Below are 13,608 nucleotides of genomic sequence, written 5' to 3' on the forward strand. Positions count from 1 at the left end.
TTGTCTTCTGATCTTAGCTGCAGGATAGGAATGCAACTGCTCAGGGATGTTACCATGAGGCCATTGGTCATTTTAAAACAGCTACAGAGTTCAATGGCTGTGATGGGAGAAAACTGAGGCGGGATCAACAACATTGCAGTGACTCCAAAATAGTAATCCTGGATTGTAAACTGTTATGGTCAAAACATATTGATGCAACAGTAGCTAAGATGGGGAGAGGTCTGTCCGTAGTAAAGCACCGCTTTGCCTTCTGAACAACAAATCAACAAGGCAGGTCCTTACAGGCCCTAGTTTTGTCGCACCTGAACTACTGTCCAGTCGTGTGGTCAGGTGCAACAAAGAGGGACTTGGGAAAATTACAACTGGCCCAAAACACTGCAACACATCTGGCCCTTAAATGTACACGTAGAGCTAACATTAATAATATGCATGTCAATATCTCATGGTTCAAAGTAGAGGAGAGATTGACTTCATCACTACTTGTTTTTGTAAGAAGTATTGACATGTTGAATGTACCGAGCTGTCTGTTTAAACTACTAGCACACAGCTCGGACACTCATGCATACCCCACACGACATGCCACCAGAGGTCCCTTCATAGTCCCCAAGTCCAGAACAGACTATGGGAGGCGCACAGTACTACATGGAGCCATGGCTACATGGAACTCTATTCCACATCAAGAAACTCACGCAAGTAATAAAATCAGATTTAAAAATCTTATAACAATATACCTTATGGAACAGTGAGGACTGTGAAGAGTCACACACACAGGCACAAACACACACATACAAACATACATAACATGCACACTATACACACACGTACACAGTTGTGGCCGGAGGGCACACACTTAATGTATTGTGAAATCTGTTATAAAATGTTTTTGAATGTTTAAAATGTTTATTATAATGCCTTAATTTGTGCTGAATAACAGGAAGAGTAGCTGCTGCCTTGGCAGCAGCTAATGGGAATCCATAATACGTACAAATACAAATGACAGATTGAAAAGAAGAATACAAATATACAGAATACAAATATTTGTATGTAACCAAGGGTGCTACTAGAAGCTCAGATGGGGGCACAGGGACAAAGACGTTTCAGAGGGAGTGTGTGGGGAAGGTACTCTTTGTGTCACGTGGTGAAGCATTATACGTCGTTTCCATGGAGTTGTTTTTGCACGCTTGATGCTGATTGGTCAAAGGAAATACGGCTCTTGAAAAAACTAGCGCAACGATTGGCTTATGGCGTTTCTGGTTTAACCAATAAAAATACTTGCTTTTTACAAACTGGAGCATGTTCAGGAAGTTTTGAGCTTGTCTTTTTTTCATGCCTCTTTTGTGTTGAAAACAGAGAAAAGTCTTGGATATATTCATTATTTTGTTCGAAAACATTTTTTGAAGCAAGTAAACAATTCTCTATTTTGAAGTGTGCATGTGAGTACAGTCAGATTTTCTCTCTTGTCACGGTCAGATACCCAGAGAGCAAGCTGTCCTTTCTCTCAGGTAGCTCGCTTGAAGCTAGCAGTAACAGTACTGTTTAAATTGTTCAACGTTTTGTGGTGTTTTCTAAGGGATCCGAATATTTCAGTGGGTTATTTGCTTTATACGACAGCTACTAAGCTATCCAGCGAGTCATTAAACAAGTTAACTAACTGTAGCAAAGCAATTAAGCAATGTGACAATGTGGTTACTGTTTTTGTCTCTAAAAAGCATATGCTCTTGCCAACTGTGTTAGCTAGCATGCTGAATTATGTTTTAACTAACATTTGGTTCAGGGTTTGTTATTTGCAGAATTCTGTTGAACCTCTCTGACTGAGCGAAGATGGATTCCTCTCCGATTCTGCGTCAGCATAGTCAGAACAAAATCCTGAACAACCATTCAAGGTAGGCCTACAGAGTATGAACAACTAACAAGTCAATTGTGCTTTATGTTGGTGGTCGCCGCTCCCTAATGATGCATGGCCACTGTTTATCAAGTACTGTTGATAGGTTAACCTGAATTAAAAACACTGTATAAACGGCCTGGAAAGTATATATCTGTCTACATTGACTGTCAATCTCCAGTCCAAACAGAATGAAGATCAACAGAATGACAGCAGACCCCAAACCAGGTTCTAAACACCCGTCTGTACCCCACCCTTGCATACACCCCTCTATACCCCACGGCCACCATTCCAAACGAGGGACTGAGAACAAGGTCCCAGCAGCAACCTCAGACAAAGACCCTAAGCCCCCTGTAAGACCACTGGGCATCAGCAGGCTGCCAGTGCTTGCTAAATCCCTGCCCCTTCAGACTCCCTCTGACTTCACCCAGTCACACAAGAGATGGGAGGAGAACTCTCTAGCGGTAAGAACTATAGATAGATTCTAAATACATAACCCAATTATATTTATGTGGTAAACCCATTGCTTCAAATGACATGTATCACTGATTCTGGTCCCATATTAAGCCTTTCTGCATTAAAAAGCACGTGCGATGGGGAGTCTACATTGAAAGTGTTTCTTAACCAGGAATAGCCCTAACTTTGAGAAACCGGCCCTGAATGTGTATCTTACTAGCATTACTGGCAGTGCTAAGGGATGTCATTTAAATGTTTTGTCCTTATCTGTTTTCCTAAAGGGTAAAGCAAAGAGGAAGAAGCCAAACACCAAGCCTGTACCTTTCAACTTCACCCATCCCAGAGCCAACCGAATGGGGGCCACGAACCAGAGGCCGCCGCTGGTTGCTCAAACCACCCAACCTGAAAATACTTTTAGCGCTGCTGCCAGCCATAAAACAAGACCCACAACGACAGCTAAACTACCCAGTTCTGTCCCACAAACTCATAACAAGGCCCGAACAAAGTCAACAGTAGAACTTGCTGCTCGACTCCCAACACTCGCACAACACTTGGCGGCCAGAAAAGAAGGTCCAGGGCTAGCAGGCATCTTGTCACATCACGATGGGAAAGAATGGAAGACTCATTGGCCCCAGGCTACCAGTGCTGCCACCTCCATGTCTTTGTCTCAACATCCGAAACCAAAGGCACAGTCTTCTTCAGACAATCCATTTCACGGATCTGGATCGGGACAGCTTGGTCTTTCCAGACCGCCCAGTTCATTTGGTCCTGGCTCAGGTCTTTCGTCCATTGCGTTCTCATTTAGCAGTTACTCCTCCACTACCTCAGCCAAGCTCACTGCCCTCAGTACGGAAGCCTGCAGGGGCCATTTGGACACGCTCAGCATCAAAGATCTTTCCGAGCCTGGCCAGTTACTAAGTAGCACCGCTGGTGAGTTCAGAGCTCATCATAGAGCTGCAGTGTCATGGTGTTTGTTCTCTCTCTCCCTTGTCTCTAGGTTTTCGTTATCTTTGGTCCCGTGTGGCTCAGTTGGTAGAGCATGGCGCTTGCAACGCCAGGGTTGTGGGTTCATTCCCCACGGGGGGACCAGGATGAATATGTATGAACTTTCCAATTTGTAAGTCGCTCTGGATAAGAGCGTCTGCTAAATGACTTAAATGTAAATGTATATTTAGTTTTTGAAATTGTGTTCCTTTGTCCCTTGTGTGTGTTCCAGGACGTGTGGAGGCCTTCTCCTCTGACCCCTTTGCCCTACGTAGTATCCTGCAGAATGTCGGAGTCAATGCTGCTGGGGCTTCTATGTCTAGCCGTCCCTCTACAAAAGCCTATAACAACATGGTGAGTTGTCCTATGGTTCCTTTACACAGCAGACCTGGTACTCTATCAGATTGAGAGACACAGGAGAGTAGCGCTTCTTTGGTTATATACTCAACAAAAATATAAACGCAACAGAATCGGAATTTTTCCATATGCACAAAAATCTTCTCAAATTGTGTACAAATTTGTTTACATCCCTGTTAGTGAACATTTCTCCCTTGCCATGATAGTCCATCCAACTGACAGGTGTGGCATTTCAAGAAGCTGATTAAACAGCATGATTATTACACAGGTGCACCTTGTGCTAGGGACAATAAAAGGCAACTCTAAAAGGGAGAGTTTGGGCTACCATTTACCTGTCTGTATTGTTTAGCATTAGGATACTTATTGTTATCAGTCCTTATAGCATAGGCATGTTCAGACACCCTGTCCTTGAGCCTTCTCTTAGTACGTCCTATGTAAAAGCACCCACATGGGCACTCCAGCCTGTACACAACATAGGTAGTGTTGACAAATGATTGAACTTTATAGGTTCCAGGTACATAAGTGTCCCTGAATGTATTTGTTTTTACAATATGATTGCAGTTACCACATGGAAGTTGCTTCTGGGCTTGGGGAGCCAACTTGGTTTAGTTACTGGGATGAGTTCGCTGCGCACCAACTTATCCTTGAGGGTAGGGGCCCTTCTGTAAGAGAATGCTGGGGGTTCAGTGAACACATCGCACAGAGTAGGATCACTTGCTTTTTGGCCATCAAGGAAAACGCTATGTCTGGCACAAACCCAACACCTCTCATCATCCCGAGAACACCATCCCCACAGTGAATGGTAGTGGCAGCATCATGCTGAGGGTATGTTTTTCATTGGCAGGGACTGGGAAACTGGTAAGGGTTGATGGATGGTGCTAAATACAGGGAAATTCTTGAGGGAAACCTGTTTCAGTCTTTGAGATTTGAGACTGGGACGAAGGTTCACCTTCCAGCAGGACAATGACCCTAAACATACTGCTAAAGCAACACTCGAGTGGTTTAAGGGGAAACAAATGTCTTGGAATGGCCTAGACCTCAATCCTTTTGAGAATCTGTGGTATGACTTAAAGATCGCTGTACACCAACGAACCCATCCAACTTGAAGGAGCTGGAGCAGTTTTGCCTTCAAGAATGAGCAAAAATCCCAGTGGCCAGATGTGCCACGCTTATAGAGACATACCCCAAGAGACTTGCTGCTGTAAAGGGTGGCTCTACAAAGTATTGACTTTGGGGGGTGAATAGTTATGCATGCTTAAGTTCAGTTTTTTTTGTTGTCTTGTTTGTTTCACAAGAAAATCATATTTTGCATCTTCAAAGCGGTAGGCATGTTGTGTAAATCAAATGATACAAGACCCCCAAAAATCTATTTTTATTCCAGGTTGTAAGGCAGCAAAATAGGAAAAATGCCAAGGGGGTGAATACTTTCGCAAGCCACTGTATTATTCTCCCTTCCTGTAAGATATATGTGGTTTATACATTTTTTGTTCTCCAATCTTAAGTTTAGTAGCAAGAGCTCGTGTACACAGGTTTTTTCCTTTTATGATATTGCATTTCTTTTGTGGTGTTCCATTCTCGTTATGCCATGTTTATCTTTGTATCTTGAATATTTTCTTTACGTTTTTTTTTTGCTTTATCAACTACATATGGTAATGAATTGAGTCACTTCCTGTGAGAGTTGGGATATACAACAGTTTGTCCACCACTATTCTTTCACCCTGATGAAGGCCGCAAGGCATCGGTGGGTTTTATTCTTACCATTAGGCTTTTTTATTTTTGCACTACATGACAGTTAGTTGATTACTTCTGGAAGTTTGTTTGCACAAAGGCTGTTCCGGCATTGTTTACTATCCGGCATCAACTTATTTTTGTTTTGAGGTTGCCTGGCGCAATGGAACCAATAGAATAGTCATAGTAATCAAACACTCGTATTTGAAAGAAAACAAATACCAATTGAAGTGAACCCAGATCTGCAGGGTACTGACTGATGATCTTTCTGAGTTTGTGTCCAATATCAGTCTGTGAACTAACTTGAAGTGATCTTTCCTCTGCAGCCCCAGAGAGTGTCCATCATGAAGAGTCAACAGAAGACTGCACCCTCTGCAGGTTAGTGGTAGTAGTACTGGACATTTCCAAGCTGCATATAACGGTCTATGTACCGCTGATATAAACTCAGCAAAAAAAGAAATGTGTCTTTTTCAGGACCCTGTCTTTCAAAAGATAATTTGTAAAATTCCAAATAACTTCACAGATCTTCATTGTAAAGGGTTTAAACACTGTTTCCCATGCTTGTTCAATGAACCATAAACAATTAATGAAGATGCACCTGTGGAACGGTCGTTAAGACACTAACAGCTTACAGACGGTAGGCAATTAAGGTCACAGTTATGACAACTTAGGACACTAAAGAGGCCTTTCTACTGACTCTGAAAAACACTTGCATGCTGCAAGGAAGCATGAGGACTGCAGATGTGGCCAGGGCAATAAATTGCAATGTTCATACTGTGAGAGGCCTAAGACAGTGCTACAGGGAGACGGGATGGCCAGCTGATCGTCCTCACAGTGGCAGACCACGTGTAACAACACCTGTACAGGATCGGTACATCTGAACATCACACCTGCGGGACAGGTACAGGATGGCAACAACAACTGCCCGAGTTACACCAGGAATGTATAATCCCTCCATCAGTGCCCAGACTGTCTGCAATAGGCTGAGAGAGGCTGGACTGAGGGCTTGTAGGCCTGTTGTAATGCAGGTCCTCACCAGACATCAACCTCAACAACGTCGCCTACGGGCACAAACCCATCGTTGCTGGACCAGAGAGGACTGGCAAAAATTGATCTTCACTGACGAGTCGTGGGTTTGTCTCATCAGGAGTGATGGTCGGATTCGTGTTTATCGTTAAAGGACTGAGCGTTACACCGAGGCCTGTACTCTGGAGCGGGATCGATTTGGAGGTGGAGGGTCAGTCATGGTCTGGGGCGGTGTGTCACAGCATCATCGGACTGAGCTTGTTGTCATTGCAGGCAATCTCAACACAGTGCGTTACAGGGAAGACATCCTCCTCCCTCATGTAGTACCCTTCCTGCAGGCTCATCCTGACATGACCCTCCAGCATGACAATGCCACCAGCCATACTGCTCGGTCTGTGCGTGATTTCCTGCAAGACAGGAATGTCAGTTTCCTGCCATGGCCAGCGACGAGCCCGGATCTCAATCCCATTGCGCATGTCTGGGACCTGTTGGATCGGAGGGTGAGGGCTAGGGCCATTCCCCCCCAGAAATGTCTGGGAACTTGCAGGTGCCTTGGTGGAAGAGTGGGGTAACATCTCACAGCAAGAACTGGCAAATATGGTGCAGTCCATGTGGAGGAAATGCACTGTAGTACTTAATGCAGCTGGTGGCCACACCAGATACTGACTGTTACTTTTGATTTTGACTCCCCCCCCCCCCCCCCCTGCTTTGTTCAGGGACACATTATTCAATTTCTGTTAGTCACATGTCTGTGGAACTTGTTCAGTTTGTCTCAGTTGTTGAATCTTGTTATGTTCATACAAATATTTACACATGTTAAGTTTGCTGAAAATAAACGCAGTTGACAGTGAGGGGACGTTTCTTTTTTTGGTGAGTTTAACATTGACATTGAAGGCTATTTCCGTGTGGAAATGTTGCATGTAGCACCCCTTTAAAAACACAATTTGCACTGATCTGTTTGATTACCCAGCCTATTCAAACTCCTACTCCAGCTCAATCTAAGGGCCTAGGACAGGCTAGCAAGTCTATAGCCTTGTATGTGCTTGAATTGTTTATAGGTCCTTTAAGATCTCTTCAGTTCTCCCCTGAGCCTTCAGCCCTCAACAGCATCCTTCAGAATGAAGGGGTTACCTACCCTCTGCAGCCCCAGAGAGTGTCCGTCATGAAGAGTCACCAGAAGACTGCAGCCTTGGCAGGTCCGTGGTAGTACTATCTTTGAGCACGTTTTGAAGAGCAAAGCTTAGAAATGTCTGCAATAGCTTACTACTGCTTCATAATCATGATGCAAAAATATTCATTGTAAAGAAGCTTTCTAGCTTCAACCAGTGCTAAAAGAAAGAAAAAAAGTTAAACTAACAAGTCTGTAACCTTGTGTTCCAGGTCCAGGACGGAGTGTCCCGTTCACCCCAGACCCCACGGCCCTAAGCAGCATCCTACAGAATGAAGGGGTGACGGCTGGGGGAATGCTGGGGGCCACACCACAACGCACCTCTGTCTGCCCCTCTGCCAGGGGGACCTCCATCTACACTGTGAGTAAATACTTTGATCGATAATTGTATTTAAAATGTATGATTTGATCATGCATATAAATCCGCTCCAGCCAGGGTGAAAACAACTTTATATGCATTTCAATTAAGATTTAAAAGTCATTGCCATAGTACTGCCTCATGTCCCTATTTCTCATGTCATGTCTCCTTAGGGCTGCATGAAACAGGCAGCCACAGTTTACTGATGAGTATAGAGAGGCTTTAGGAATATAAACAGAATATTCACTGTGGTGCTTTACTTTTCCAGGCTCAGAGAGTACCTGTCACAAAGAGTTGCACTGAAGCATCTGGAGGACCTCTGGGTAAGTTATACTGAACAAAAATATAAACGCAACATTTAACAATATCAAAGATTTTACTCAGTTACAGTTCATAGAAGGAAATCGGTCAATTGAGTAAAATTCAGTAGGCCCTAATCTATAGATTTCACATGACTGGGTCGGGGTGCAGCCATGGGTGGACCTGGCAGGGCATAGGCCCATCCACTTGGTTGGATGTACTGCCAAATTCTTACGTCGGAGGCGGCTTTTGGTTAAGTTCTCTGGCAACAGCTCTGTTGTACATTCCTGTAGTCAGCATGCCAATTGCACGCTCCCTCAACTAGAGACATCTGTGGCATTGTCTTGTGTGACAAAACTGCACATTTTAGAGTGGCCTTTTATTGTCCCCAGGACAAGGTTCACCTGTGTACTGATCTTGCTGTTTAATCAGCTTCTTGATATGCCATACCTGTCAGGTGGATGGATTATCTTGGCAAATGAGAAATGATCACTAACAGGGATTTAAACAATTTTGTGCACAAAATTTGAGGGAAAGATGCTTTTTGTGCATATGGAACATTTCTGGGATCTTTTATTTCAGCTCATGAAAAATGGGACCAACACTACCTGTTGCGTTTTATATATTTGTTCAGTATAGTTACAGTGCATTGGGAAAGTATTCAGACTTTTCCCACATTTTGTTACGTTACAGCCTTTTCCTCATCAATCTACACACAATATCCCGTAATGACAAAGCAAAAACAATTTAGACATTTTTGCAAATGTATTAAAATAAAAAAACAGATGCCTTATTTACATATTCAGACCCTTTCCTCTGAGACTTGAAATTGAGGTCAGGTGTATCCTGTTTCCATTGATCATCCTTGAGATGTTTCTACAACTTGATTGGAGTCCACCTGTGGTAAATTCAATTGATTTGACATGATTTGGAAAGGCACACACCTGTCTATATAGGGTCCCACAGTTGACAGTACACGCCAGAGTAAAAACCAAGCCATGAGGTCGAAAGGAATTGTCCGTAGAGCTCCGAGACACGATTGTTGTCGAGGCACAGATCTGGGAAGGGTACCAAAAAATGTCTGCAGCATTGAAGGTCCCCAAGAACACAGTGGCCTCCATCATTCTTAAATGGAAACATTTATGGTCACTCTGACAGAGCTCCCGATTTTCCTCTTGGGAGATAGGAGAACCTTCCAGAAGGACAACCATCTCATCAGCACTCTAGCAATCAGGCCTTTATGGTAGAGTGGCCAGACGGAAGCCACTCCTCAGTAAAAGGCACATGACAGCCCGCTTGGAGTTTGCCAAAAGGCTCCTAAAGGACTTTGACCATTCGAAAAAATATTCTTTGGTCTGAATGACAAGCGTCATGTTTGGAGGAAACCTGTCCCCGTCCCCACGGTGAAGCATGGTGGTGGCAGCATCATGCTGTGAGGATGTTTTTCAGTGGCAGGGACTGGGAGACTAGTCAGGATCGAGGGAAAGACGAACAGAGAAAAGTAAAGAGATCCTTGCTGAAAACCTGCTTAGGACTTCAGACTGGTGCCAAAGTTCATCTTCCAACAGGACAACGACCCTAAGCACACAGCCAAGATAACGCAGGAGTGGCTTCAGGACAAGTCTCAATTTTCTTGAGTGGCCCGCCCAGAGCCCGGACTTGAACCCGATCAAACATTTCTGGGGACTTGAAAATAGCTGTGCAGCATCGCTCCCCATACAACCTAACAGAGCGTGAGATGATCTGCAGAGAAGAATTGGAGGAACTCCCCAAATATACAGGTGTGCCAAGCCTGTAGCGGCATACACAAGAAGACTGTAATCGCTGGCAAAGGTGCTTCAACAAAGCACTGAGTAAATGGTCTAAATACTTCGTTTTCTACAAACTTGTTTCGCTTTGTCATTATGGGGTATAGTGTGTAGATTGATAAGGAAAAATGTTTTATACATTTTAGAATTAGGCTGTAAAGTAATAAAATGTGGAAAAAGTGAAGGTCTGAATACTTCCCGAATACACTGTATATGCTACCGTTTCTATCGCCAGATATTCACCGGGTTGTCCCTCTCCTCTTGGGTCTGTGTTACTCAGGGGCCTTGAGGGAAACATTTATTTGCTACGACTGTAATATGTGGTTGTCTTACCCAGCTATCTTAAGAGGACCACCAAATTGTAAGTCGCTCTGGATAAGAACGTCTGCTAAATGACAAAAATGTAAATGTTCAAATGTTATGTCTGTCTTATAACTTGATTTGAGCCCAATACTACATACCTGGTTTGAGGAGTTAGCGAGGTATCTTTGGTCAACCGGTACCACCAAAGTGGCTCACCTTTTAGCCAGGTACATTTCTATGGCAACGAATCCTTAAGAACTAACTTGCTCCAGGGCAGGCTAACTACATTTATCCTGAATGAAGTGTGAGCTGCGAGCTGAGGACCAATGAAATCCGATTCCCTCCCTATCGCAAAGATTGCTTCATTATCCCCTTCATTTAAGGAAGAAGACTGATTGAGTATTCTCTTTTTTGTTTTAAATGTTAAAATACCCATCACATTTAGTAATGACAGAATGCATTTGAATCTTCATGCACAGTAAAACCTTTTATATGACTTAAGTTACAAGCCTGCTAGAGTTAGCGGGCCTCTGTGGGGTATCCTATGAAGCAAGCTAGATCTACTGAGGGTTTTCTAAAGCTAACCAGCTTCAGTTAATTTCACATTCCAGCTCAGGCTTGTCCGCCTGCCGCTGACTCTCGCAGGCTTGTAACTGCTTGTGCACGTGGCTAGTCGACGTCGCACGTGGCTAGTCGAACACAACTCTTTGAGGCAATGCTGAAACGTCAATCCATTGGGCGAGTCAGTGCCACATTTTAATTTGTGCCTAAAATAAAATGTATCATGCAAATTCAGCAGGCTATGGTGTGAAATAGGATTGTTCTTGTGCCATCTTCATTGTATTACTTATCGTTAATGCCGTCTTTGGGGTGCTTATCAATGCACAAGCACCTTTTTTCCCCCACTCCTTTCGATATTTGTATTACATTGCGTGAAGTTTAAAATGGATTATGTTGTTACTAAATGTGTAATGTGATATATTTTAACATCACTTTTTTGCACACAAAAAACATTTGAGTTATAAAATATTGAATAATTCATCTTCCTCAAATGAAGGGGATGATGACGCAATCTTTGCAACAGGGAATGAATCTGATTGGTCTTCAATTTGCGTTTGTCATCTCATTCAGGGTAAGTAGAGTTAGTTAGCTCTGAAGGATTCGTTTCCATAGACATGTACCTGGTGAAAAAGTGAGCCACTTTCGTATGACCTATTTTTATTATTATTTATTTAATCCTGATTTTGAACTCTGAGTTGACCACAGTTACCTTGCTAACTCCACAAACCTGCTTCGTAGGATACCCCTCTGCTCTGTCTTTGTGTTATGAAGTAGTCTGTCGCTGTCCGTCTGTCAATATGATCTATCTGTCTGTCCCTCTCGTCAGTGATGCCAGTCGGCCAGAAGTGGACACCCCAGCGGGTCCCTGACACCAGGCATCAGCCCATGTCCATGGTAAGTATGTTACAGTACAATTTCACTCGTATGTCCATGGTCTGTATGTAGAGTTTTTCGATTTTGAACTGTCAACACTAAAGTGGCACCTTCTCAGCATATGTTGCCCATGGTGGAATCAAACTGACAACCCTGATATTGCCAGCACCATAGATGCTCTAACTCACTGAGCCATCTTCTTTCAGGGGAGGCACCTGTCTGCCCACCGGACCCCCTACGCATGCTCTCCTAGACTCTGGGGCCACAACCGAGATCTGGAGACACACAAGGAGGTGAGGACGAAGGCTTACTAATGGAATATATATATCCTACACCACATGACTGAATTAGGTTGCTAACGTCTATTTCATAATGTTGAGTCACTTAAGTCATTGAGTGCGTGTTTGTGGCAGGAGGTTGTTCAGCGATTATTCAAGGAGACGGACCAAGAGGAGGAAGATAGGATAGACAACAGGGAGCTGGTCGAAGACCCTACTGAGACCCGAGCAGACAAGGACCAGGAGGAGGAGGAAAATAACACGGGAAGAGGACTCCAGACCTTCTTTCAAGCCCCACACAGGGAATCTGTCATTTTCTTCTCAACGGGGAAGAAGCTGCTCAGAGCAGCTCCAGCACAAGAACAGGAGAGCCCTGTGGCTGGATTTCTGGAGCGAGGTGGGCCACTGGAGAAGTGTTGGCCTGGGGCCAGAGCTTCAGCACAGGGGACTGTCCTTGAGCTCCTGCTACATCCAGTCAGACCCTCGTCTGGACCAGAAACTCTATCCACGGTTGCTACTGCAGCCATAGCATCAGGCTTGACCAGGCTAGCCAACCCCTCAGCATTTGTCCCCCTGAGTCATCCCAGAGGTAGGACTGCTGAGACAATTTACCTTTTGATACTACTTGTAGCTGGGCTGACTCAGTAGAGTGGGCAGAATCCATTGATAGATAAACATTTGATAGTTCTTATCCCATTGATGCAAGAAGTGCTTAATAAATACATTTGATTGACTGACCGCGGTCCTCTGAATGTCTAACCAGTAACCTGTGTCGTTGCAGGTAGTATCATCATCCCAAAGAGCGGCGCTCTGAGTTCTGCTGCAGCCTTGCTCCGCCGGCGCTTCCCCCCTCTGCAGGAGCTACGTCTGGATGAGGAGGTGGCTACCTACACCACCACCTCCCCAGCCCCTCCCTGCTCCTCCATTGCCACCTCCTCCTGGCCCGTGCAGACCCGCTGTGGAAACCCTGTGGCAGCAGCCCTGTATCTGCAGGACTACACTGTAAGTTTGGTATCATTGTTTAATTCACATGTTAGTCCTACAGGCATTTAGCCCATCTATAGCATCGGTTTCTAAGATTCCTCCAGTAGTCGGGTGATGAACAAGACTTGGAAGGATGGCATCGTGAGACCTTCCTAACTATTGATGAGGATTCATGTTCATTGTCCAATAATCAGAAGAGCATCATTGATCATTTTGTGATAGTTAAAAGTAAATTTTAACTCTTTTCCTGTTCTTCCCTTCCTTTCTCCCCTTCAGAGTTTTCAGTCAATCATCTTGGACCCCTCGTCTGCTCTTTCCTCCCCCTGCTCCTCTCCTCTACAGGAGAGATGATGGCTCTTTCCTCCCCCTGCTCCTCTCCTCTACAGGAGAGATGATGGCTCTTTTCTTTTTGTTTCTCTTCTTTTTTTGTCTGGTCTAGTTTACTGATAAGACACTGTAAAAATTACGGATTGTTAAGCAAAGACTTGAAGGAGTGTATGTATGTACAGGTAACTGCCAAAATAAAGGAAACACCAACATAA

At 44.2% G+C, this 13,608-nt stretch overlaps 1 protein-coding gene across 3 annotated transcripts; it reads left to right on the forward strand.

The window, feature by feature from the left end:
* The first annotated feature begins 1,293 nt into the window (after window positions 1–1,293).
* On the forward strand, window positions 1,294–13,608 carry LOC139542140 (uncharacterized). Of its 3 annotated transcripts, none has more exons than XM_071347219.1 (14): window positions 1,294–1,433; window positions 1,775–1,883; window positions 2,064–2,346; window positions 2,620–3,268; window positions 3,555–3,676; window positions 5,734–5,785; window positions 7,492–7,629; window positions 7,814–7,962; window positions 8,228–8,282; window positions 11,758–11,825; window positions 12,011–12,097; window positions 12,218–12,671; window positions 12,864–13,084; window positions 13,343–13,608. In XM_071347219.1, exons 2-14 carry the CDS (start codon window positions 1,822–1,824, stop codon window positions 13,415–13,417), a joined length of 2,415 nt encoding a protein of 804 aa, XP_071203320.1. In that variant the 5' UTR covers window positions 1,294–1,433; window positions 1,775–1,821; the 3' UTR covers window positions 13,418–13,608. The 3 variants fall into 3 exon arrangements, with proteins under 3 accessions (XP_071203320.1, XP_071203323.1, XP_071203321.1); XM_071347222.1 differs by having other exon boundaries at window positions 1,296–1,433; window positions 2,073–2,346; XM_071347220.1 differs by having other exon boundaries at window positions 1,302–1,433; window positions 1,791–1,883.

This window comes from Salvelinus alpinus, chromosome 17, assembly GCF_045679555.1.
Source record: "Salvelinus alpinus chromosome 17, SLU_Salpinus.1, whole genome shotgun sequence".
In the NCBI taxonomy this organism is placed as follows: domain Eukaryota; kingdom Metazoa; phylum Chordata; class Actinopteri; order Salmoniformes; family Salmonidae; genus Salvelinus; species Salvelinus alpinus.

Bases quoted from the DNA above. Each gene is read 5' to 3' on its own strand.
- LOC139542140 (XM_071347219.1), top strand. From the start codon at position 1,822: ATGGATTCCTCTCCGATTCTGCGTCAGCATAGTCAGAACAAAATCCTG. The intron at 11,826-12,010 runs GTAAGTATGTTA...ATCTTCTTTCAG, and splicing joins GGCATCAGCCCATGTCCATG to GGGAGGCACCTGTCTGCCCA. The intron at 13,085-13,342 runs GTAAGTTTGGTA...TCTCCCCTTCAG, and splicing joins TGTATCTGCAGGACTACACT to AGTTTTCAGTCAATCATCTT.